This window comes from Nipponia nippon, unplaced genomic scaffold (genome assembly GCF_047370975.1).
Source record: "Nipponia nippon isolate SJK-2023a ecotype South Korea unplaced genomic scaffold, ASM4737097v1 scaffold_2, whole genome shotgun sequence".
Taxonomy (NCBI): Eukaryota; Metazoa; Chordata; class Aves; order Pelecaniformes; family Threskiornithidae; genus Nipponia; species Nipponia nippon.
Genome location: NW_028262336.1, coordinates 99,523,947 through 99,550,811, shown reverse-complemented (window position 1 = coordinate 99,550,811; position 26,865 = coordinate 99,523,947). Strand labels below are relative to the sequence as shown.

The following is a 26,865-nucleotide window of genomic DNA, read 5'->3' as shown; positions in this document are numbered from 1 at the left end:
ATGTCTAATGGACGCAAACTGTCAGGGTCTGGCAGTAACCAGTCCCAACCAAAAATATTTCCCCCTGGGACTAGTTCATCAGATTCCAGCTCTGCTCTCACAGTGGAAAATGTGAAAAGGCTGGAAAAGGAGTACACGACTTCTAAAGAAGCCTTCAATAAGCAGAGAATACGAGATTATATTAAGCAGACTAATCTTGCTCACTTCAACAAAGAGACAACTAGGAAAAGCAGCACAGAGCTTGTCTGGGATGCAGAGCCTCAAGGAGCCTCCTCATCCTCTCCTGCAAAGCAGAGTGAAAATAGCAAAGTTTACCGGAAGACCTCTGAAGAAATTTCAAGGAAAGATAAACTATTAACAGGTATTTTTCAGCAATCTGTTGGAGGGAAGGAGAGAGAATAAGACAGCTGTCCTTGATCTTCTACGTTTCTGTTTGTATATGGTAAATATAAGTGCCATGCATGGGCACCTAAAATGGTGATAGATTTTGAGGAGCAATTTGTGCCTGCCCTTCCCTGCTTGCCAGCAGGGCCTGCGGTTCTGTGGACTGCTGGGCTGGTTTGTACCACATTTTGGGCAAAGGTATTGAGCTGTGAGAGCACGGTAAGGAGCACCAGCACCCAGACCTGAATCCCAACCATGGAGTTTGTCAGAGAGCTCATCACAAATGTAAGGTGCCAGCCTAAGTGCCCCAGCTGAATAAAAATGGGATTTCACCAGTAATTCAAACAGAAGCAGAGTGAAGCCAGGACAGAGTGTAAACAGAAAACCCACACATCCATTTTAGGCAGTACTCCTGAATTTCTGAGGTGTTCAGAGTCCAAACACTGTGATTAGTTTTGTCTGGAGCAGAGTTGCTCTGTTGCATGTAAATGCCAGCAAATTAATATTAGACAGTTCTCTCTCTTATTAGGTATCTCAGGCTATGTTTACTTTTATATATATATATGTATATATACCCCGCTTTTAATAATATTTTACAGCTCATTAAATAATCCATCCAATGTTCAGAGGCAGATAGCAGGGACAAAAATGTAGTTAATCCATGGAAAGGAAAACCCTCTAAATTACAGGGGGAAAAAAACTTTTTTAAGGATGCAAGAACTTGTCTCATTTTGGTTCTGGCTGCATGTGGTGACACAGCCCATCTCTTCTGCTTGCAAGCTAGGATGTGGCTTGTGGCTGTATGCAGGACAGGGTCACAGCTGTCCCCTGCGAGTGGGTGAGGAAAGGACAAGTGGCCCCATCAAAAGCCACTGGAAGGAGATCACACAGCAGCCGTGGAGAACAGCAACTGGTTCTTTCTTACATAGGGAGAGTCTGGTTTGCTGCAACAGAGACTGGATCCCAAACTGGGGTCCAAGTAGAACAACTTGGCCTTATCCTAAGTATAAATCAGATTTTTAGAGGAAAGTTTGGACTTTTTCCATATTTCTTCTTTGAACACGCTGTGAGCATGCATTCCACCTGTTATAGGAGAGCCCCTAGCACAGCCTGCCTTGGCACAGCAAGAAAGGCACAGCTGGCATGAAAGAGCCAGGCTAATCCTTGAAGTAAAAGGTTACCTATTTCCTCGAGAATTCATGCATTGTTCCTCCTTGGGGGTTGGCCAACAGAAGTGTTTTCTGCTCATTTTTGCATTTTTCTCAGTGCAAATTTGCCAGCTCCCAAGAATAGGAAAATCAGCTCTTTGCACACGTAAGGTTTATTTTTTAAGAGCTTTCCACGTGGAAATCAAGTATTCTTGGCAGGCATACATGTGAGCTGCATCCTGGAGGGCGAATCTGCCCTGGCAAGAGGCTGAGGATCTGAAACAGCCACAAGTGACTAGAAGCAAATGCATGCAGAAACCTCGCTCATTGCTATCCCAGGCAATCTCTTGTTATATTTCCACATTGCAATTTAAAATTCAAATGAAATATGAAGTTTCTTTCAGCCTGTTTTAGTAGAGAGCTAGTATTTAGACACAAGTAAATTTACCAAGGAAAATCAAATATGGGAATGCCTCATTAGGGACCTAGAGTGAACAGTTAACAAGTCTTCAAGAATTTGTACAGTACAGTGACTCACAGGGCTTCTTTGGCCTTTTTCAATCTCTTTTCATTGCTTTTTGTCTTTCATAAGAGTGGCTTATGTAATCTGAGCAGTAACCTTAATTTCGAAGCTTTTTCTGGCTCCCTGTCACAGCCATGCCTCTCTTTTTTCCATGTCTCTTACTCTTCTACATTTTCTTTTCCACCATCTCCTCTGCCACTCTACTGCCCTCCCCAAACGTCTCCTCGTCTACGCTCTTTCCCCAGACCTCTGCGTGCCCTAAAGCTCTTTCTGTATCCTCTCTGATTTTTTGGAAATAACACCGCTTGGGATGTTGGCACTGAGGTAGATTGCATAAGCGGTGGTTTATCTGATAGAGCATTTGAGCTGAGCTGAGCTATGCAATTAACCCTGTAGGTGGGGGCTGCAACAGCCCCCGGGTCTGCTGTGCTCTGCACACAGAGGGAAACGTGCAGCCTGTGGCCACTGAATTAATGCAAACCTGGAGGAGAAAGGTGCTGCTCTAGCAGCAACCCCCCCAGGGCACTTCATCTGCCTCTACGAGGTGTTCGGGCCAAAATTCCCAGTTTCCTCCCCATTCTTGTAGCATCAAGCCACAGAGGGGCAGCTCCCGTCCCCCCGTTGCCCTTATGCAGCTGCACCAGCACGAACAGGGAAGGCGAAACACGTGTGGGAATATGCCCTCCCAAAGAGATGGTAAAATAAAGAGACCCAAGCTGCTTACAGATGAAACCTGAGCGAAAAGGCAAAGTAAATGAGCTTGTAACTCTTGTCTCTTCCTCTGCAAAGCCTGCCCTCGGTCTCCAGCAACTTTTTTATGGCTCATTTTTGGGATCTTCTCCTTCGCTGCCCCACAATTTATTATACCATTAAAACCGATGGGGAAAAATGTTCCTCGTTAAGGTGGGAAGGTTTTATCTGAAATACAAAATAATGATATGGCAAGAAATCTCAAGGCAACAAAAAAACCCCTGCCGTTCTACACTAAAAGAGGATTTTATTTTTTTTTTAAAGAAAGCTTTTTCTCTTCCCTCCAGCACCGGCGACAAGTTCCCCATCAGCTCAGCCCACTGGCTCTAAGCCGAAGGAATCCAAGTAAGGAGAGTAATTGGTAACATTTTTCTATATAATTCAGTCACGTTAGGCTGTATTTATGCCATACACAGGTGAGCAGCAGGAACACCTAACAACTGGAGATTTACAGTATGCCTGAGACATCCACAGCGTGGCAGCCACTGCTGTCCCCCTGCTATTAATAAACTGGAAGTTATGTCTGTCCAAGTGGCTGTCTTTGGGACCCTCAACATTTGCTGTATTAAAAGGGATGCTGCCGGCCTCCGCAGAGGTTTTTTTAATTTTTTTTTTTTTTGTTAGACAGATAAATCCTGTGCAGCATCTCTCAAAGTGGCTGCGATGTGTGATTTTTATTTTGCAGGCTGCTCTTCCAGCTGGGGAGGAAAGGGAGGTCTGATTCCCCAGCCACAGTAAATCAGCGTAATACCACCCTTCACACCACTGATGCTGCTGCAGCAATGTGGATTTACATCGGTCGGGGGTGTAGCTCACTCCTTTCGGCTGTCCAATATAAACATTAGGCATATCTAATCTTCCTTGCAGACAGAGAGAAGGGGAGAGAAGAGAAATTGAGTAGAGTCGCTTGTTCAAGAGACAAATAAAGACCAAATTCTTCTGCAGTGTACTATAAATGGCACTCAGTTCATTGATAACATTCCTTATTCCTTATATGAATAAATGAAGGATGTTTGGCTTTTTTCCTTAAAGATGTTACCACATGCACTTGGCACAAAGGGAAATGGATATAAGCAGCTGTTTAAGGGAAGGCTGTTGTATTGCTACATGAACATACAGCAAGGTGTTTTTTTCATTATAGGGTTATAAATTCATAACTTGCAGCCTGAAAGAGTGGAGGCTCTATTTCTTCCCCAAATTATGAAAATATTATGGTCTGAGGTAAAACCTCTGTTGCGGTACCAAGGGAAATCAGTCTTATGGTTTCCAGGCTAACAGAAAGTCACTACGCGAATGCAAGAAAAACGAGATTTCCAACCCACCTGAGAGGTTTGTGCCTTCCTGCGAGGCGCGGAGCTGCTGCTGCAGGAGCTGGAGGGGCCCCAGCAGCCCAGCTCCTCATGGGGCTGGCCTGTGCTGTCCTTAAGGGACCGGCAGCAATTCGGGACTGCACCCGGACCCCTCATGAGCAAGCAGATTGCTCAGTCTAAGCATATGTCTCGTCCTCGAGTAAACACCGGCTTGACCTGTGGAGCAGCCCGAGTCGCCTGCCAACCCCCGGTCCCAGAAACTGTGGCTCCCATGACATTTGGGTTCAATACCTGTCCCAGTTAACCTGCGTGTGGCCCTTTACTGGGCTCTGCTCCTCATGCATAAGGCAAAGATGATGGCGTTTCGCTACCTCAGCAGAGCTGGGAGAGCAAACACGTGATGGAGGCATCAGAGCATCACTGCTCCCCCTATTCCTCGAAAGTTTTCATCCACAGATGCATTAATTTGTGTGTGCTGTGCCCATAATCCTTTACAATTTGTAGGTAACTAATAAAAAAGCAGTGATGTGTAAAGGCCTTGTTGAATTACTAATGCAGATAAATAAAAAAAAAAAAAAATCAAAAGCCCTTCACTCCTTCCCTTGAATCAGATGAAGTCAGGCCCCAACCACAGTTTGTTCAGCATCTTCTTTTTTTCATAGTTTTTTTTTTCATTTGCCAAGGCCACAAGCATCTTTAAATCAATGTATCACATGGGCAGTCAAAAAATTCTCTCTGTGTTACACAGATAGAAGCAGCTGGACACCTTGATAGCTCTGTGTTGTAGGCTCAGAATGATTTCAAACCCTGCCAAACAACTTCAGGTGAAAGGAGAGAGTGGGAGGGGGTATGGAAAGCCCCAGTTGCTGCTGGACATATTGTGATAAAGGAGGGGTGGCCCAGCCGAGCCCCAGCCTGCGTGGCGTGCAGTGCGATGCCATATCGCCCAGCGGAGCAGGGCGTCACCTAATGCCATTTGCAGAACTGTGTAAGCTGAGATAAGCAGGAGAGGGATTTTAGGACTGATACAACCTTGTTTCATCTGGTGAACTAGAGGCAAGGAAAGCAGTAAGTCCATAGAGGACTCTGCACAGCTGCTACTAATACTTCTTGCCCATTTTGGGCTGCTGGCAGTTACCCCTCTCCACTCTGCTGCCCTTAGCTTTGCGAGTGCGTCTCTCCCCTCCACACACTGCAGAGACCTAACTTTCACATCTTCTGAGGCAGGACTCATTTAAGGTGACTGGTGCTCCCTGCCCAAAATAATGCCACCAAGAATCACTGGAAACTGCTGGGAAAGCTTGCCTGCTCCTAAACCCCACAGCCCTCTTCCCTGCTGGCCGTGCACCGCCTACGAGCATCTTACCCGGTGTCATCTCTTTGCAGACAGCGTATAGACAGCTATCCTGCCTCCTGCCACAGCAGTAAGCACAACATGGAGGATGAGATGACCCAGACGGAGTGGAGCTCTTCAGACAAGTCCCTGGCTGCCAGAGAGGACAGTAAGTGCATTTAAAGCAGCAACATCCCAAGTACTGAGAATTGTAGGTTTCTTTTTAAAAGTGTTTTTTTGGCATCAGTTTACTAAAAAAAAAAAATACTTACAAAGTAAGCTTTGTTTGGCAGAAATTTTGATTCGGTTGAAGCACTTTGACAAGGATAAATGCTTCTCGGTACGAATATCCTGAGTTCTGTTCCTCTCCTATTAAGTAAGGTACCCTCCTGGCAAGCCATGGCAATGCTGAGCACCTTGCCTGATAGCCCAGCAGCTGATAAGCATCATCGAGAGTGCTCTGAGCCCCTGCAACCCCAGCCTGCTCTGTCAAAGAGCAGGGATGAGCTGTTTTGCAGTGAGCCGCCCCTTGAAGTCAGACTTGCTCTCCATCACCACCCTAAGCCATGATGTTGGAGCTGAGGGATGACACCTGCTGAGGTGGGAGGATGCCCAGAGGTGCTCAGTATCTCCAGCCCACGCTGTGTCAGCATGGGTTGTCTCAGTCAACAGAGATGGTCACGACCCAGAATGGAGGTATATTCTAGTTTTCAGCTTCTTGATTTTAATAAGCCTCCTCAGGCTGACGGAAACCTCTCTTTTTGCCCAAAAAGGGGAAGTGAAGTGAACTTCACTTGAAGTTCGCCAGCGTTTCGATGGTGCTGTCATCACAGTCTACCAGCAATGTGCAAAAGCCGTTCCTCCCCTCCCTGCCTCCTGCAGCCCTGAGGTTGTCCCTCCTTGTTGCCACCAGCAAGACAAACCTCTGCAACCACCCAAGGTCACTTTTCAAGGCCAGCATCTCCTTTTAGGCTAACACAACTCCTCCATCTCCAGCCATCTAGGTTCAGAAGGACATCTGAGGGCCTTCTGAACCATTCACAAATGTGATTCACATCAATCACATTGATTTCCAGGGGCACATTAGACGCCTAAATGTTTTAGGGGATCCTGGCCTAAGGGTTTCTCTGTGAGAGAAGCACAACGTTGTCACTAGGCTGTCTCAGCCCACGAGGGTTTATGAAATGCTTAGCTAGCAAAACAAAAAGCATTAACTTCTTGGATACAGCTTTCTGCCAAAAGATAGGCAGGTTGTGCTTCAATGCAGATGTCTCGGGGAAAAATGTGCAGTGCATTAGAGAGCTGTGACTCATAGAATAATTATCCTCGTTTCTCATAGTTTATTAATAATTTAAACCCAATCTTGGTGTTATTGATCTATCATTGAATCGGAGATTTATTTCAGATCTGTAGTCACTGAAGCAGTAAATTTAATCCCCCTTCCCCTCCCACTCTTCCATCCACTAAACTCACTTTATAACTAAAACATGATGTTTAGGCTGTTTCAGTAATAGGAGAGAAGAGCTCAGAGGCTGTGGGTGGCAGGAGCAGCCTTAAGCCCACAGAAGACCAAGGTGAGCAGCATTAAGGTTCTGGTTTTAATACACCTTTCTTGTCCAAACCGTCCTCTGTGCGTGGTCTCAGGGATGCCAAAAGGACCAAATGCTACTTGCTGGCATGTGCATCACAACCAGATCCTAAACCAGTTTTGCCTGTTTTCATCTGAGTTTGCTTGCCCATTCCCACAGTTAACCATCAGTTTTGCACACATCCCAGTTGTGGATCCCAGTCCTGCTCTTTGTCCTCTGGAAATACAGCTCACTGAGGTAAAAGCGCCTGCAACATGTAGGCTGTTGCAAGGCATACAAGCTCTTGGGCCTGATCCTAATCTTACTTAAACTGGCGAAAACCTGAAGCAGCTGCCTGCGTGTCCCAGGAGTACCATGAGTATAAAATCAATTTAAGTGCGTGGAGGATCAAGCCTAGAAAACTATAATGTGAAGACTCGTGCTCACTTGGCTGTAACATGTGTCTGGTGCATTCGCTAATATAAGCAGCAAGACCTGGCCTTTTAAAGGAAGCCAGGAATAGAAAGCAGCATGCTTTACAGCTGTGAAGTGCCCAGAAGAGTGATTTTTGTAGGCAAATGGAATACATTTTTATTATACCAATTGTAGTATACAGTTGGGGTGGAAAATATGTTCTTGGCTGTACCAACTCTTTCTCAGGTCTGAAAGAAAGCAGTAAATGTGCCCAAATGCTCGTCTGTTCTTCTCCATCTATATTAATGGATACAATTAAAGAGATTACCATCCCCTGCCAGCCCATCCTCTGCTGTCCTTAGACCCTGCAGCTGGAACCACAGCAAGTGGGAGCTCTTGGCCGTGGTCAGGGCTTCTGCAGCTATGGAAATGTGCCACGGGGCCAAGCTGTCGCAGCCTTGCTTTAAAAAGCAAACAAGACTCAGCGTAACCAGGCAGAGAGAACACGTTGGTGGGGTAAAGTGCTGGCATGCACCCGCCAGTGTGAGTTTTTAGCAGATCTGATGTTTCTTGCCCAAGTGGAAGACATCCCTAGAGGTGAACAGCAGGAAAACAAAGCACAACAAACTCAGTGTAGTCTATAACTCTGTTTTCCAGAGGTATCGTTCTTAATTAAATAGTCATGAAGCTGGGTTTTCTTTGGTTTGGGTTTGGGGTTTTTTTGGTGTTTGGTTTAGGCTACCTAAACCTGGAATAAGACCAGTGAAATGCTGCTATTTCATTAATCCTGCAGGACAAGGGGTGGTGCCAGCAGTAACACATAGGGGTGCAGCTGCTGGGTGTTCCAGGGCTGTTGGGAGGGGAGCAAAGCCAGGGAAATCCACGGCTGGAAATGCTGCGGGGCGGCTGGGTCCCTGTCATGATGGGATTGTTGTCATTGGTGGGTCACAGCTCCTGCAAAGCCCAAGCTTGCTGGCATTAAACCTTTCTCTTCTGTGAGGCCTGGGAGACTTGTTTGGCCAGATTTCACCCGAAGGTGTGAATTCCTAGAAACTGGGACTTTCCTGCAGTTATAAAGCAGTGACCTCCCTTCCTCCCCCTCCTCAGTGAAATAGGCAGAGTGAGCAATTGCAGGCACAGGTACCTATCACCAGTGCAGGTGTGTTTTGAGTACTCACCTGCGATGGGAGCAGATTCGGTGCCTCTCTGAATACATAAGCCTTCCTCCCACAGTTTAGTTCTGCACCAGGCAATTAGGAGGGTATTTTTGGTACTAAGCAGCCAAGCAGAGAAACTGAGCACCACTTCAAGGCGCAGTTCACCCAGAATATGTTATTTAACATCTTTAGGTCTCATTGCATGGTGGTGAGGTGAGGAAATGCCTTTTCCTGCCCTTTTAGGAGTGGGTAACCAGAGAGCTGTGTTCCTGTCTCATCCCTCCTGAGCTAGGTGCCTACTCCTCCGAATCCCTTGCTGGATGTGCCTGTTCCTTGCTGTTGACAATATTAGGCTCCTAATTCAGGCACTTCACTTAGAGGAACGACCTTGGGCCTCGGTGCAGCTTGCACAGGTCTCCTGACCTGTGGGACACCCTTCTCAAAAGGCCCAGGTAAGGTATCTGCAGAGGCAGATCATGCTCAGCTGGCCCACCACCCTCCTCCACTCAGGCTGGCCTCCACGGGACACATGGTCCCCACCCCGCCTGTCACCCCTTGGAGGCTGCGGTGGTGCAGAAGCAGTTTCAGTGCCATGTCCTCACGCTGCAGGAAATTCTGCTCTTCCCTCCAGCTGTGGAGGTGCTCTCCAGGGACACCGACGTGTACCCTGAGGCAGGAGAGAGCAAGGGGCCAGCCGAAACCGAGGAAGAGGCAGCAGCCGAGGACGGAGAGGAGAATAACCAAGCAGGACTTTGTGAGCAAGGTACAATGTGATATTAGGAATAATCACAGCTACCATGAGATAAATCTGAGGTTTCTAGGTGCCCATCTGCCATCCTTTGAAAATCCCAGGCTAAACTAAAGAACATTTTGTTTATAAGAGCAACTGTAGCATTTGAAGTCCTCCTTTTGCTGCCGTGGATCAGAGATTAGCACTGTTAGGTAGCCATGGAGGACAAGTGATCCTGTCTAGTCATCCAGGGCCATAATAAAAGTGAGGAGGGAAATGTGAATGGGAGCATTTTTGTCAGAATACTAGAGTTAGCCTCTAGGAAAGGGCCAAGTGGATACCTGGGAACACCAGCCTTAAACCACAGGGTCGCAGCCCTCTTCCTCCCATGGTCTTCCCCCCCAATTTCAGCGGGTTTTGGTTCTGCCACATCTCAGCTGGCTGGGCATGGGATGTCAGAGACTGCAGAAGGCAAGAAAAACCTGTGGTTTGGAGAAAAAGAAGTTGGGAAAGGGAATGAAAGAAGGAAAACTGGGAATCTGAGAGCAAGAAATATGAGATTAGAGAAAGAAAAAAATGTCAATAGCTGTGGGGGTATGAATGAAAAATGAAGGAGGGCAGACCCCAGGGAAGAGATGAAAACAAGAATAGCAATTAGGAGAGAGGCAGAGTAGGGGGGAAGGTGGAAAAACAGAGGGAGGGACATTGAGATGGGAGGTGGATAAAATAATTAGAAGAAAAACTCAGAGGAGAAGAAGTTGAGCAAAATTGCAAAATGGAAACAGCTAAGTGAAGAGTGGCTGAATTCCAGAGAGCAGAGGAGATAGGCTCGGCAAGACAACACTCCTGGTTGTTCATTGAAAGTTTGGTGACAAAACAGTGCAGAGAAGGTAACTCCTCTTTTCTTCTTCTGTCTGGATACCTGCAGTCCTCAGAGGAATCAGGCTGTGAAAGAAAGACCTGGGACTGCAAAGCGCTTCCTTTCTGTTTGGGTTAAAAAGCACTCATTCTGGGGAGAAAAGGGGAAAGAGCAGAAAGAAGATTCTTGCTTTTCTTCTTCTTTTTTTTCTTTTTTTAGTTTTTTATTTTCACAGCAGGCTTTGACACACGTTTGCTAGGTAGAGAAGTGGTTGCCCAGAGCAGGGGACATGCTCTGTGGTGAGCTCTGGTCCAGCGTTTCCCAGAAGAGACACCAGGCAAATGGAGGGGCACAACTGCAGAGTCGCTGCATGTCCTACCCCCCTTTGCCCTCACCAATCCTCTCAGTCTCCCATCACTGGGGTGCAGTGGCTTGAAATCTGCAGGAGGAGAATTCCTGGAAACCCTGCTCTGTGCCTTTCCCTGCCGTGCAGCTCATCCCTCCATCCCTACTTTTGCTTGTCAGGCATTTGTATAAATAGGATTAACATCTACAGTTACACTTAGCTAGGTTGCAAATTACACAGGCTATCAAGCCTTGTGCTTCAGGGCATACACTGATTACCATCAGAGGGGCAAAAATGAGTTTTTCCAATAACAGAATATTGCATGATTGACTGGGGACATTACAGGGCAGAGTGGATTAGCCTTTGCCATCAGTATCAGTTATATGTCATTACTGCATCAAAGCACCAGACATGGGTGAGCCACTTCCATTCAGGCAGCATTGGAGGTAGCTGGGTCCAAAGGAGTCGGGTTGGTTGTTAAAACTGGCACTGATTTCTGAAGCTGCTTATTAAATCTGCCTCCAGCAAACTGTTCTCCCTGCTTCTGCTTGCCTACCTCCTGGGCTGCATGCTTTCAGCTGGTCAGAGGAGCCTGCCCTCGTCTCCTTTGTCTCCTGGTGTTGCCCAACTCTAGTGGGATCAAGAGGTATCAGAAGATCTGGGACCCACTGTAACAGGAGGCTGGAAGGCACCTGACTGAAGGTTCTCCTTCCCCATCCTTACAGTGCTTCCAGGGGCTTGTGAGAGGGGCTGAGGTCCCCGTTAGCTCTCTATTATGTATGAACAGCTTTGCCCATCCTCAACTTTCAGGCCATCTCATTTCCTTCATCTTGGCAGCAAATGATTGTCTCATTTGAATGGAAGAGCTAGAATTGACAGAAAATCTAAAATAAGAAACATAATTATCAGCAAAAGTTTTAATTCCCCTTTCTAAGCTATTTCTAAATGTGTTAGTGTTTATTTATTGAACCTGGTTTGACATTTAGACAGTTCCTTTTGATGCTAATAGGGTTGATTACCAAGTTGAATCCTGCTTTGAGGAAATGGCTGCTCAGTATTCAGAGCTGCCAAGTTCCCCCAGCACAGAAATACCCGCCTTTCTTCACAAGAAATATGTATTATTCAGCGCAAATATATTAAAATAAGGCCATCGCAGGAGTGAGGAGCCTGCGCCAGTGATGCCATGCTAGCAGCCCGTGCATGGGGGACGGGGCCAGCCCACCTGCAGGGAACCAGGCTGGGGTTTGCCCTGGCGCATCGGCTTGGCTGCGGTGCTGGGGAGCAACCTGGGGGTGGCAGGACCCCCAACCGGTGATGGGTGGGGAGCCCTAAGGAGGAGGGAGAGAGGTGAGAGGGGCAGCCGCAACAGGATAGGAAGAGGAAGAGGAAGCTACCTGATTTCCCCAGGTTGCAGCCAAGAGCTGGGGTTTCCTACTCTTGCCCACTAGCAGTTCACACTCAACATTCAAGACTCCTTATCCTACAGAGCCAAACACAGCAGGAGCTCCTTCCTAATGGAAATCTTGGGGCAAGAAATGTGAGTGGGGATTTTTTTCCCGTAACAGTCACTATCACATTACTTGCTTCAGGGTGTGTAATGGAGCTTTTTGTGCTCCCTCTCCTGCAGATCAATTGACCGGACAGATGTCTGATTGTCCTCCTGTTTCAACATATATAATCATTACTCCTTTGGAGCTGCTGCACAATAGCACAGGTGTCAATAAGAATAGAATTTGGCCTTACATTTACTTTAAATTAGGCTTTATAGGTGAAAATGGTAGGTTTTCAGAAAACAAGCCTCACCTCCACATTACTGAGCATCCAATGTCATCACGACGCTGCTTGGGTGATGCAGCAGCCTCCAGAAATAGGGCAGCCTCCGAAATGCTGAGAATGACAAGCTAGCCTGGCTTGACAAGCTTTGCCAATGGCTAGCCCAGCACAAGATTACCCTGATCTGGGGAACAGAGATACTTGAGCTCAGGAATTTCACCCCAGGGTGTAATTACCTTGTAATAGCCACTGTCCCTCATTCTCATTTCTAGCTGGAAAGGAGGTGCAAAGCAAGGCTCCTAGTTTGTATCCATCAGCTGGTAAACAGCCAAGGCTTGGCTTTTAAGGCAGTCTTGGAAAAGTGCACAGGGACACAAATAAATGTCCCTGTCATTAAGGTGGTGAGTTTTCAGCCAGAAGAGACACTTATATATGGTGTGATCAGAGCATCCAAGTGTTTGTTTTTAATTTACATTGGGAAAACCTGAGTGAATCACTCAGATTTGGACTGACCATTCAAGCCACTGCTGTATATTTTCTTTTTTTTTGCTCTCCCATCATTCATAACCATGCATCATAGGCAGAACAGGAGCCACTCTCTTTCAATGATGCCTTGGAACGATAAAAATGAAGATGATCCAGGTCAGGCTGGGGGAAGGTGAGCCGACTGTCATAAAACATCCTTGTTCTGAGACACAGCTACTGCCAGGTCACATTTCCACCGCATGGTGACATGCACATTAGAGGTCTGCATGTAGCATGAGGCACATCCCTTGGTTATCAGCCATGTTTCAGAACGACTTGGCCTCCAGCTGAGCACCTTCAGAGAAGACTTGTCCATGCAGGAGAAGGTGGACTGGATAGGCTTCCTCAGGTCCCAAACACGGCAATGGGAGGAGATGGTGTGAGCCTGGTTTCTGCAGTGTGTGCCTTTTGCTACATGTCAGTGTGCCCATAGGGGATGGTCAGCACTCAGGTGGCTTGGTGCTTTCCTTCGGTCACTAAGGTCTGCTTCAGGGCTCCGACAGCCACAGAGGTTGTGGCTTTGTCTACCACAGTAGGGGTATCCCATGAGAAGGGGTCTGTGCTCTGAAATGGTTGGCCTACAGAGGTTTTTGCTTTGGGAGCTAAAGGAAAAGCTGTGTTCAGGCTCTGTCTCTGTGATGCAGGCTACATTTAATCTGCTTTGCCTTAGTGGGAGACATGGCCTGGTGTGAAATGCAGGACATAAGGATGACTGCAGTGGGTCAGCCCCCAGGGGTGCCTGGCCCAGCATCCTGCCCTGGACGAGAGCCAGCAGATGCTCAGGAAGCAATACAAAAATAGAGCAAACATTTCTTTATACTTCCCAGAATGCTCTCCATTCCCCTAGTGGTCTGTGACTCAGGAACCTCCTGAACTGTAGACACCGTCTCTGCATTTAATAGCCCTTGATGGATTCTTCTTCCATCGATTAGTTTACACCCTATTGAACCAACGCAAACTTTAAAGATCCACTGTACCCTACGGCAAGGAGTGCCACAGCTAAAAATCTCTTTTGTTTATGTTGAACTTGTCACTTAATAGTTTTCTTTGATGATCACTCTCTTCCTTTGAAGAGCACTGAATAATGTGAACAGCTGTTCCCCAGTCACGCCACTCTTCCCATCACAAAACTCAGTCATATTTCTTCTTCAGTCATTTTTTCTTCCAAGATAAAAAGTCTTAATCTATTCAGTCATTCCCTGAATGGAGGCCCTTTTATGCCTTTGATCATCTTCAATTGCCTTCCTCTGTAACTTTTCTATTTCTTCTGTATCATATTTGAGATTGGTGAATCAGGACTGCACAATAGTATTCAAGAGATGGGAGCCCATGGATTTATACAGCAGCATAATGATTTCCTCTGTTTTGCTCTCTCCTCCTTTCCTAATAATTCCTAGCTTTCTGTTTGCTTTTTTGATTGCTACTGAGTGTTGAGCTGACATTTGCATAGAGCTATCTATTATAACCTGAAGATTTCACCCCCAAGTGGAAATAGCCAGCTCAGAGCCCATTATTTTGTATGTAAAGCTAGGACTGTCTTTTCCCATGCGCATCACTTTACATTTATCTACATCAGATTTCATCTGTGATTCTGTTACCCTTTTATTCAGTGCCACGAGGTTCTTTCTGCAGCTCTTCACAGTTAGCCCTTTGCCTCAACCACCCTGAGTATCATCAGCAAATTTCTCCTCTCCCTGCTCACTGCTATTTTGAGATTATTTATGAGTATTTCAAAAGCATGGGACAATGTTTAGGCTAATCTAGCAGTTTTCCCTCTCAAATTTGAAGTGCCAGATCCCAAGGAGAGGGAAGAAATGCAGTTTCCCAAGCTCTTGGGATACCACTAGAGAACAGTTGGCATTTCTGGGAATGGATGGCACCGTGTCTAACCAGCACATCTACCTCTCCCCTTGCACAAATGGATGTGGGGGTGATGCTGCTTGCTGGGATATATGTGTCTGCCCCCTCCACCAGACTGTACAGGACCAGCGGGAGATGGGTAAGGTTATGGTGGCCCTTTCTCCTGCTGAAGCTGGGCCCTGGCACAAAGAGGCATGCAGAAGTCCTGGGGCTCCAGGAGAGGAGGCAAAGGGGAAGCAATGGGTGGCAGAGCCTTTCTCTGAGAAAACGTCTGCTCACAAAGTTGTGAGATATTACTTTGAAAGAATAGGAGCTAACTGGCAACTCTTCTTGCAAAAAGCCACGTGTGAACCTGTTGAACTTGCCCAAGGGAATCCAAGGCTGGAATCAGATGAGGAGCCGTTGTCCACGGGAGGAGAGTGTGAGGATGACGGGACTGCAGCTGACCTCCACCCAGCCGAGGTGAGACCCAGCCAGACAGTTAGCGAGAGGAACCAGGAATTACCATGACAAACACTTTTTTCGTGGTGTTTTTTTCCTGGGGAGCAGAACCTTGCAGCAGTGCCCAGTGGGGGGTCGATGCTGGGGGGAACAACGAGGGGCACTTCTTTCTGCTGGAGGCATCCTTGTTTGGGAAAAGAGTAATTTCTTGTTGCAGCCTTCAGAGCCAGGCAGCACAGGATTTGCCAGCTGTCTGGCAAGACGCCTTCCAGAAAAGGCATGCAGCTTCCAGAAAAATGGTCTGTGGAGGTGGTGTGATGCTCCTGCAGCTGCGAAGGGAGAAAGGAAGATAGCGTCTCTTTGTAGTGTCGCTTCTCTGATAGTGGAGCAAAAATTGCTCCAAAGGGCAGAGGCTCTCCCCTTTAAGAGACTTAAGCTTGACCATCAGAAAACCAGGACCCATTTGATGAGAAAAGAGTAGGTGTCGGTGAGTTGGGCAAAAAGTGTCTCTTGAGCAAAAAGACCTGTGTCTCCTGCAAAAAAATGTGCAAGTGTGTGAAAAAACCCCACTGGTTTCACATCCACAAAGCAAAACAGAAATTCAAGAGAAAAATAGTGACAGACCTGCTGATACTGCAGCCATCAGCCCCCTCCTCGTCTGAGTGGGAAAGGCGCTCAGCCACCTTAAACACGAAGGCAGGAGTCTCTATTTACATCCCAGCCTTTTGGCTGATGGCTGTGCCGCTGCCTGGCATTCTGGTCGGAGCTGGACAACTACTATAAATACTACAGAGAGGAAAAAGGCCTTTAAAGCTAAATCAGACTTAAACCACTTTTGAGCAATTATCAGGAAGGAGGAGAGATAATCATGAATGTTTCCATCACAAATGCTTTGCAAACACAGGTTTTTTTTCCTTTCCAAAATGCAAACGTTCTCATTTCCCTTGAAGTTTCTCCATATCCAGATTGCCTTAAAAACTGAGTGTGTCTTGTTTTTTAATGTAGCTTCTCAGGGTTTTGTTTTTAAAGAAGAGACAGGAACTGCTTTTTAAAACTTGTTTCAAAGTTTTAAGCCTTTTAAAAAGGCTTAAAGCCTTTTTCTGCTCTTTTTTTTTTCACTTTTGCAGTGCTTCACAGAATGTTAAAAAAAGGCAAAATTAACAAGTTGTTCACATTTTCACATGAAAAACAACTATAACTTTCCATTGAGCTCTTAGGAAGGAAGCATAAACATGTCAACTGCATTTATTTGGGAGCACAGATAATTAAATATAACCTGCATTTCTTGACATTATATATATATATGTACATACTGAAAAGGAGTTCTGGTGTCACACTAAATGCAGTGGGTTTGGTTGCTTTTACCTAGACTTAAGCCCAATATACTTTTTTGAAAAATTAATGAAGCTGATGCTGAATTTCCTTTGTCCTCTGAGGAGACCACCTGGACCGAAGAGTCTGCAAAGTGCACCTTTTGTAGTGCTCTTGCAAAGCCAAGCCCAACAGTGCTGGATCTGAAGGAACAACCCCAGGAAAATGTGAGTCTATCCATACTGTGTGAGCATGCCTGTAACATAAGTTTCTTCCAGGCAAAAGGGAGAGTGATCACCCCATGGCAGTGGCAGAGAGGAAAGGGAGAGGGATGTAGGTAGAGGAGCTGGAGGGTGAGGACGTCCCTGGTGCACCCAGGTGCCCCATGCCAGCCCCACTCTTCCTGACAGGTGCTGCACCCCACAGCTCTTTTGCTGCAGGAGATACAAGGAAGTGTTTGATGCTGTCATCCAAGAGCAGATGAGTGAAGATGAAGCAGAGGAAGAGCTGGACATCGGTCCCCATGCTGACCCTTCCCAAGCCGAGCTGAGGAGCCGCATCAAGGAGAAACTGCTGCAGCAGTAAGGGACCAAGGGAGACAGGTCCAAGGCCCTGGTGGGAGGAGAGAAGCCCCATCACCAGGTCCCTTCACTCTGGTCCCAGAAGTTTTGCTGGTGGGAATCTGCTCGTGGTGTTGTGACACTGCTGCCCACATGCACCAACAAGCGTTTAGGCATCCTCATGTCAGTCCTATGATGGTACCTCTGGCAGGAAAGATCCATCACCTGCCCTGGGCAGGACGTGCTGAGCAGGCAACGGCGCTGAATGGGGCCATTGATGTTGGACCAGGACAGTTCAGTGCTGTCAAGGCAATACTTGCCTGAGGGTCCTCATGCAGCTCATCTTCACTGTAGGGCCCTTAGAAAATCACTGATGGGCTTGATGAGGAGCAGCTAGAGCTGAGGGCTCAGCAGTCATCAGCTGATCCATCTCTGCAATATTTGCATTGAAGGTTTGACACTTGCAGCCAGGAAGCTCCCTAGAAAGACAGATGGGAACAGATGCTTTCCCAGATGGCAAAAGGTTTTCCCAAGCTGAACCCCAGGTAACTGTTCCCTCACATGAGACCCTGAAGGCATCTGACCCCATCTGGGGACTCCCTCCCATTGCACAGCCCCTGCACACCTTCCCACCACAGCTGCTTTGATCCTCAGACCCAGCAGCCTTGGTGGCCATCAGTGTGACTTCCCAACCTCCTCCTGGGCTGCCAAGCAGCACACAAACAGTCTAACTCCTGTTTCACTCCCTGGGAATGCATTGTTCCCAGGGCATACTGTGGGTGGCTGTGGCTGGGGCATGCTGGCTTTGCCAAGGTGGGCAGACACCTGTCTGCATCACTTAAGGTATCCATCCCTCGTTGCTGTTTCCCCTTTTCTCCCACTGTTTTGGTCCTTTGGGCTCTGACTTGTAAGTGCCATCGTATCTTCATGGGAGCAACAGCCCACACCGAAATTTCCCTTGGGTGCAGAGGGGCAGTACGAGGTTCGAGTGCCACTCAGGTCTTCAGGTAGGACCTGGTTTGAACGTTTTGGGTAGGGTCTGTTTTCTGGCTCTGCAGCGGCCAGCAGCGTACGTGGTGTGCACTGCTTAGTCCCAAAAGCCACACAAGCTGAGTTTTGCCCTGAGAGACCAAAGTGACAGTCAGGGGCACGACATGCAGGTGGAGTGAGGCAGGGCATCCAGCCACACATGTGATGAGATGTGTGGGCAGGGTGTCCTGGGGGTTGGGACTCAGCTCACTTCTGCAAACCCATAGCCATGGCTCCCCTCATCACCTGCAGCTCCCCTTGACCGAAGAGCAGGGAAATGGGTGTTTCTACTGCATAATCCATCAATCAGACTTGTAATGAGATCTATCGCCCATTTCTCTTCTTTGGCTACAAAGGCCATCTATGGTGACAATCTTATATGCAGACATCTGCATTGCTTCAGGTGAACCCTGATGTAACATCCCATGATGCTTTTTTTCCCTTAGATTATGTGAGTAGTGTCATTAGCCAACAATTCGCTCTTATTTTTAACTTCCTTTTTTTTTAATTTTAGTTTGGATGAAGGAGGCTTTGAGAGCTACAGGGAAATATTGCAGCAGTATCTGAGATCTGTTGCCTGTAAGTACCTTTTCTAGTGAGTTGCTGTCATTGCTGGGCTTGGCCTGGAGCCAGAAGCATGCGGTAGCTTCAGCACAGCCAGAGAAGAAGCAGAGACTGCAGCCCTTTGTGTAATAAAAGGTGCCGTAATCCTAATTATGAGTGGCCAGGGACCCTCATAGTTTTTCAAAACACAGGTCTGCATAATTCCGCGCCTAAAAGCCCTGTCATCTCCAGGCCATATATCCTCTGAGAGAGGAGTAGGAGATGGCATGGAAGAGACTTGCTAGTTCATGTCTAGTCCATCCTTTGCTATAAGTAATTCTCATTGTTTTAAGCAAGGAGATCCCTTGCATCTCTTAGGAAAGCCATGCTGCAGCATCACAGAGCCTACCCCATCCTAGTTAGGTTAGATTTTCCCTTTCCACTTATTTCTCCTCAAACAAAGCAAAAGACACAAAAACTCCTCAGTCTCTCCCTCCATCTCCCCTCCTTTCCAAATAATCCATGACACAAGGCTTGGAGAAACAAAGCTGCATCACCTTTTCCTTAACAACAACCTTCTAAAATTTTTTCAGGTACCAGAATCTCATTCAGACTCTCAAAACAAAATGAATACACCATCAGACCAAAGACTGCCCCTTTCAAAAAGCACCGACCGACATCAGCACCTCCAGAAGACCTGCTGGAGCTGGACAGGGATTTTGTTGCAGAGCACTTAAAGGTGGGTATAGCCTGTTGGATCTCTTCTTGTTGCTTCTCAGGCAGGGACTGTAGAGAGCTGTACAGTGTTAGGTCTGCTCATACCCCATGAGAGTCCAGTCAAACACATTTAGATATCTTTTATGAGATACAGAGAAGATTCTGATTCAGCAAAACGTTAAAATGATCATCAGTGGATGCGCTAAGTTGATGGGACGTACCAAATTGTGGCTGTTCAAAGATGGACTTAATCAGGTGTTCATGGCTGAGGTGGAAAGCTGAGTCTGCCATCCCTGGGGTCTTACTGGGATGATAACTGTGTGTAAAGGGTTTTACTTATGGAGAATCCTACGCAGCTTGAAGGCTGACCACCACCAGTCAGTGATCCCCACCCACACTGAAGCCTCAGACCCTGCTCTACTCACTTCCATACCATTCAGCTCTCTTTTAACCTCCAAACCAGGGTGCCCTATGCAAACTGCCTAGCGGGGATGGATCCAGGCTTCTCAGCTAGGAATCACTTGGGGAAGCGGTCCTGGTCCCAGGCCAAGCCTCAGTCCAACAATTTAAGAGCACAGGAAAAAGCTTTGCAGGGTCCAGGCAGCCTTGAATTCATTAGTAGGGAGGTCACCGCTGTGTCCAGCAAGAGATGGGGTGAGGGTCTCACACGGCAGCTCTACCTGGGAAATCAGGCTGGATGCAACCAAAAGGAAGAAAATTATGGGTCAAGGAGCTGATTTTTGTGAGAATGCCAAAAGTACATTGCATGGTCTCTGTCCCCACCTAAGGAAAGGGATCCCTGGGATGTTCCAGCACAAGCTCATGTGGCTCATAAATCTCAGAGGCCCAACCAAAAAAAGGTCATGGAGGGTGGCACAAAATCTGGCAGTGGTTCAGCAGTACCTCGGCAGTGGGATGGGAGCTGCCCAAGGGTCCTGGCACCTCGGCTGGGGGCAAGCGGTTACCTTGGCCCCCACCAGAAAAGGCCACCGGGGCATCCCCTCCACCCCAGCTGCCATCAGAAGCAGCTCCTCAGAGCCCATCATCCCAGCTCCAGTGACCCCGGGAGGGCAAGCAGAGACTGGGGGCCTGCTCCATCAGCTGGGGGCTGGACCCGCATCAGCTCAGCCCCCCGCAGCATGGCTCCTCTCTTCCCTCCCCTGCCTCTCCTCTCCCTTCCCAAACCAGAAAGCTTTGTAGTTTCTGCAGGCATGCAAGAAAACTACCTGTGATTTATCACACAATCAGTGATTTTGTTGGCTTTTTTATTTTCAACATAGAAGCACATTATACTGCTCTCCCCTCCTGAAATATGGGGGTAGCAAATCCTCCTGCCTGGGACCGTCTGTCTTTTTAGCCTCATAAAAAGCCTGAAAAATGAAAGCAGGAACAAAATCGTTGGTTTGTTGCTTTTTTGTCCCCCTCCATCCCTTACAACCAGGAAGTAATTCTTAGCTATTCTGCAGAGCCAAAATGTGTATCTTCGGGTTATAAATTAGTGCCACAGTTGTGGCTGGAGTCAGCCACTTCACATGTACAAAATGCCTTCACCTGGGAGCTGCTGCGGACAAGTCCCTCAGGTCCCCGCGACAGACAAAACCCGAGCATGGCCCCTTTCTGCACATGAGAATTAGCTGCTGCTTTTAACGATGATGTTAAAAAGGAACAGCAAGGTCTCCCCACTCCCCCCCTCTCCAAGCTGCTCTCTGTTCTTCCCAGAGAAGCAGGCAGTAATGCTGCTTATTCATATTAGAAAGCATTAAACCCAGCTCCCTTGTAATGCCAGGAGCTAAGCCCTCAGCAAAGAAATGTTTCTATTTCACTTGTCAGTACGTTGCAGGATAAATTACTTGTGTGTCTGATGGAAAGAGGGCTCTTGGCAAATTATATCATCAGAAAGCGTAACGTAAAATAAGAAGAGCTGAGCTTTGTACATGAAATGTGAAAACACAGAAGTCAAGGATGAGTTTTCCTCACCTATTTAAAAGTCTTTAATTAAAAAGTAAGCAAACAAACAAACAAAAAACCCAAGGCTAGGTGGAAAGCGCAGAGTGTCACGGTCTGGCTTGCCTGCTCTGGGGTTGGTACCGGTGCAGGGAGAGGAGGCCTGGGGCAGAGCATCCCTGTCCCCCGTGTCCAGGCAGGCACCCCCACGATGCTCCCCCCAGCCCCGTGCCTGCCTCTCACCTCCTCGGTTTTGTTCCTGCAGCACTGCTGTTCTCCTGAGCCTGTAAGACGGAGTTATCCTGATGGACAAACATTTTTTCTCCTGTTCCCAGATGGAAGTGGTCAGGTTTAGTATCCAGCAGCAATGGCCTCGGATGGGGGGGCAGCTGCAGGAATGGCCTGCCTCAAGGTGGGTCACCATGATCCTCCTCCCTTGGGGTAACCTGCCTCAGCCTCTTGGACTGGCTACGCAACTCGTGCTGCTCTTGCAAGGAAATGAGGTCTACAGAGCTGGTTGCCTTGGGGTTGGCTGTCTGAAGGGTGAGGGAAGGTTGGGTGACTTCCCCCTAGACACTGTCCCATGATGGTTTTCTTCCAAAGCATGCTTTCTGTGGGCTTTCTATGGGCTTCTTTCCTTAACGGTTTCTCAGCTACCCATCAGGCAATGTGGCCATTCTCATCACGTTCACTGAGGAAGCCTTGTTCACCTATTGCATCCTGGAGGACAGCAATTACCTGGGGATCAGGGCTGCCTTCAGGAGCCATGGCCATGGGGTCTGCTTCCACTCTGATGGCCACCTCTGGTAAGTGCAAGCCCAGATGTGATGCCAGGTCCCAGCTCAGCCCCAACCTGCCCTGGTGGCACCCCAGGGCTTTAAGACATGCTGAAAACATCTTCATTTTTTTGTTGCAGTTTTATTTTTTACTATGTGAAAGTGCATGAAAAGGAGGGAGGGCTGTGCTGCAGCCCACCAGAGCGGTGGCTTCTCATGTTGTTCATCAAGGTGCTGGCTGCAAGCAGCATGCACAGCGCAAGGGCACTTGGGGATCACTCCATCTCAATTGCCAGTGCCGTCTGTCCAGGTATCCTGGCATGAGGATTGATCTTGGCCAAGGTTGGCCACATGGCTACGGAGGTGGCTTGGCCCCTTTACAGCACGGGGACGAGGACGCATCTTCTTTACCAGCTTCTTATAGAGACCCAGGTGGCCACGCTGGAAAAACATGGGTTTATTATCTGCATGTGAGGGCAAACCTCAATAGCTGGAGTTGGTTAGCTTGAGGTCAACATTGCTTTTGGTCTGTTTCTCATATCCAGTGAGCGTTCCTCCCTAAAGAATGAGTTAAGTGACCAATTTCTTGCAGTCGAAGTTGTAATATGAGGTGACCGATGGCTTTAGTAAAAACTGCTGGCGTTTGAGCCATCAAATACTAATTTTTGACACCCCACCCCCAGTCTCCAAAGTTTCCCTTCAGAAAGCTAGGAACTGGGGGAATCAGTAAATCCCATCTCAATTTTACAAGTCCTCCCTGTGTTGAGACTAATTAATGGAGATCTTAAACGTCTAACTGCCTGTTACAAATCATTTTAAATAGCTTTTGCAATAACGCTTCCATCAGACTCCTGCAGTCCTACCATTGGCTTGCAGACACACCAGTCTTTCATCGGTCACGCAGCCACCAGGTTTTTACAGCCCGGCACCGAGGTGATCCCTAGCAGCACTAAACCATCGCCGACCCCGCCATGGGGCTCTCCTGGCCCCGCTGGACCACACGCTCCCCATTGGCTTTAGCCACACGCAGGCTGGCTGCTGACCTGGGGCAGGCTGCTACGACCCTCCCAGCCTCTCTCAGCAGCCGTAAATTAAGGGCAATGCTAAGTGACCACTCTGATATTTATAAAAATAATATAGCTTTGATGAGGGGAAACCAGAAAATCAACTGCCTGTCGGTAGGTTGTCTGTCGCACATATGGACTGGTTCAGGCTTGTCTGTGGCTGGCACATCCCAGCTGCAAAGTTAGATTTTTTTTTTTCCTGGGTGCTTTTTCTGAGCTGCAGCACGAGGTAACGCTGGGGGAGGCCGAGCCGCTCTCACAAGCCAGTGAGAATCAACTTCTTCACGCTTAGGCAGGAAAAACTCAACATAACACATGCTGTGAATGATAAAACCTCCCCAGGTGCCACGGCTGGGGGGATGCTCCAGCACCCAGAGCCGCCTACCCAGGCTCCCATGGGATGAGGGGTATCGATTCATATCTGTATGCCATAAATATGAGCTGTTCTCCCACACACGCTGTGTTTCTCTCTCTTTTGTAGTTTGGCAAGGCCATTTCCCGCACCCAGACACACACATGACCACGCATGCACGCACGCACGCACGGAGGATCTGTTTTTAGCATAAAGGTTGCCAGAGCAAAAGAAATTACCATGTTCAGGGACTTTCTGAAGATGTAGACGTGCAATAGGAAGAGGAGGACGCACACACACACAGCCCGCGCTCCGCCCAAGGATTTTGTCTGCCCTTCAGGGACGCATTGCTCTCCCAGGGGCTAGCCGATTTCTGCAGCGTGCTTGTACTGTAGGACAAAAACTATTAGAAAACACAGTCCTCAACCTGGTGCATCAGGTCCCAGCAGTGACTCTTGGACCACAATAACACGAAGTTTGCTCAAACTGCAGACAAGAGATGGCATTTGGGACCGGGGAGTTGTTTGCTTTGGATTCATCCAGCTTCGTGTTTGTCCCCAGGGCCGCCCTGGACCCCTGCACTGGGATCTGCTTGGACCGGGCAGGAGCCAGCCAGAAGCACTGGAAGTGGCATGACTTCAGCCACCACGCTCACAGCCCTCCCTTCCAGTCCATCACCATGAAACTGAATGGCCACGTCACCATTAAAATCCTGGCTCAGGATCGAATTGACTTATCCTTCACCAGCCATAGCGATTGCATCCGTTTCAACGTGGGGTCCCGGCTCAAGGTGAGCGCTTGCTGGGGTAGCCCTGCCCTGCCGGCTCCTGCCTAGCAGCTGCTTGGAGAGCAGCAGCAGGGAAACCGCCCGGTGGAGATAAGCTTGGGGCTGCTGCATGGGACCGGTCACAAATTTTCAGGTGGAAAAATCACCGTTAAATTCAAAAGCAAATTTCCTGCCTGTGTGAATCTTAATGAAATTCCCTTCCAGGAAAGCATTTAGATAAGATTGAAATGCTGTCACTAAAGGGCAAGAACAGCACGTCTCTCAAATTCATTCTGAAACACTATTTCTTTTCAAAACGTTTACATTAAATGTCAATACAAACACAAAGCTCCTGATTTAATCTAAACAGCATTTCACTTAACATGAAACAAGCATCTGGGGAGAGGAGAGCCAAAATCCTTGGGTATCTGTTGTCACTCAGGTTTCCCACCTCTGACCCTTCCCTGGAGGTGGAAATGCTGTTTTGGCTGGGGCTCAGCCCTGCTCAGTGCCAGCGTGAGTGTCCCAGCCTACTGGTGTGCATCCCTGTCCTCCGCTGGATGCAAACGCAAGCGGTCAGCTCTGAAACGCAGGTCACACGTCACCATGCTTGGTTGGGGGCTGCGTCTTCAGGGCGAAGGATTCAAGTTGTGTTCCCCGGTGCAGGCACAAACCAAATATTGACAGCCCTCGTAGCAATAATCTATACATGGCCACAGATATATTGTTAACGGAAACAGGCATCTGGGGTAGCTATTCAGAGAGGTGGCGACAACCCAAGGTCAATATGCAGAACCATAAAGCACTGGCACCTGCTCTTTTATCCCTAAAATTCAGACTTCTTCGCAGGACCCATTGCTACGTTAGGTAGGGAAGGCATCTTCCTTGTCCCAGTACTTCTGGACAGCCCACTCCCACCAAAGGAGGCTAGAGCCATGAGTTTAGCTCCTCATTCCCCTTGTACGTGCGCTGGAAGAGGATCACCTCCAAGGGGGAGCCGTAGGGTTAGCGTGCTCCACGGGCATGGAGCATGGAAAGGGCACCCTGGACACACTACAGGGGTAAGCGTGAAAGGCTGGGCTACAAGGGGCGTGCTCCCACTCAGCCTGCCTTCAGGGGGCTCAGCATTAACGCTCTTTGCTTTGCACGGGCTCTCTTTGCAGTTGAAAGACCCAGAGACAAGGCACCTACTCCAGTGGCCAGAAAGTGAAGAGGAGCTCTTCCTTCAGTCTAAAAAGATTCAGCTCAGGAGCCTGCTGTCCAAAATACAGACAACGTTGCAATACTTTTGGCAACCCCTCTCTCAGTGATATCACTCCTTGTGTTTCATCATCTTCTGTCTGCATGGAATACTGAAGATATTAAGACTCACAGCAAGCAGTGACATCAGCATTTCAGATCACCTTTTCCTTCATCAAGGTGGTAACAGTCACTTTGCGATGAAAATAAAGCTCCTTTTTTCAAGCTCACAATGCCTATCTTCCTGTACATCAAGTCCTCGTAACACCAAGCTCGTCTCATTTGAAAGCACTTGATGGCTCGTTGTATGACAAGCGGGGTTACGCACCGAACGTGCAGTATTTTGAAGGAGATGGCTTCCTTCCTACAGGTGATGAACCCGACTTTGGGAACTTGTTGTACTAAGTGTGACTGACGAGCCCGCTTTGGCTCTCAGCCAGAGACACCCATGCTGGTGGAGAGGGGATGACAAACAGCAGCTTGGGTAAAGGCACCAGGGGTCATCCAAGGGAGGGAAGATCAGGGGCCTCTTGGGTGTCAGGGCTCCAGTTTGTGGTAGATGGTAAGTCCCATGGCTTAGTGGCACAGTTGGCCACCACTGAAAGGGGTCAACCGATTTTTGTTGTTGTTGTTGTTCTATTCAGACGTCAAAGATCTGATTTGCTCCACAGTGTTGGCTTGGTTTTAGTGTTCACTGAGGATAAAAATGCATGAAGGTAGGAGAAAGCAGCGTTTGTGAACACAGGGCTGGGTGTACCGGTAGTCACCACAAGAGTTGCTGCAGCAGCACAGATGTTTTCCCCTTTTTCTATCCACAGCACTTTGTCAACACCAAACATGCACAGTTTGAGGAAGGGACTATTGGTTTTGCTTGGAAAACACCCGGCACAGCATAAGCTATGCTGCGGGTATCACTGTTGTACAAAAAGAAGCGTGAAAGCCTGGCCAGCTGCTTTGGAATTCTCTTCATTAACGAGATACAATCCAAAGGGCCAAAACTCTTTAGGAGGCTCCAAGCACCTAGGAAGCAATGGTCACACATTGCTGCCCCACGCCAGTCAGATAGAAATTGAATTCCACAAAAAAAAGAGCATTTTTCCTTAGGTTAGTTCATTCATATGACATTGTCAAAGCCAGAGGGTGAACGGAAGCTTCACGCTGACACTACAGGGGACAAACCACAAGCCTCTGGATGATGTGTTTCTACACCACCAAGGGCCAGAAGAACAGCATATGGTAATGAGAAACTATGGGTAGATGAGTCCACGAGTAACCAGGCAACGAGAACAGCTATCAAATACAATACTTGTGATTTCTGCCACCAGCTCCCAAGTTTTCTCTTAGTAAAAGCCAACTAGTTAATATATGTTCTTGTATTACAGTTGTGGTTTCTTCCCCCAACAAAATTGCGAGCATTTAGTCACACAAGATCATTTGTCAGTA

General features: G+C 47.9%; 2 protein-coding genes across 3 annotated transcripts in view; one reads left to right on the top strand and one right to left on the bottom strand.

Moving 5' to 3' along the window:
• Window positions 1-26,865, top strand: ERICH6B (glutamate rich 6B). Its single transcript, XM_087756533.1, has 14 exons — window positions 1-361; window positions 3,093-3,150; window positions 5,502-5,616; window positions 6,947-7,022; window positions 9,219-9,350; window positions 15,021-15,142; window positions 16,558-16,659; window positions 16,859-17,013; window positions 18,536-18,600; window positions 19,158-19,303; window positions 21,491-21,579; window positions 21,879-22,031; window positions 23,979-24,207; window positions 25,347-26,865. Exons 1-14 carry the CDS (start codon window positions 1-3, stop codon window positions 25,491-25,493), a joined length of 1,950 nt encoding a protein of 649 aa, XP_087612659.1. The 3' UTR covers window positions 25,494-26,865.
• COG3 (component of oligomeric golgi complex 3) overlaps window positions 16,357-26,865 on the bottom strand; it is a 43,927-nt gene continuing 33,418 nt past the window's right edge. The window contains exon 23 of one of the 2 annotated variants that reach the window (XM_087756530.1): window positions 16,357-17,471. In XM_087756530.1, coding sequence (XP_087612656.1) covers window positions 17,400-17,471 — 72 coding nt within the window. In that variant the 3' untranslated portion in view covers window positions 16,357-17,399. The remainder of the gene's footprint in view (window positions 17,472-26,865) is intronic. The other variant, XM_087756532.1, reaches the window with a different exon arrangement.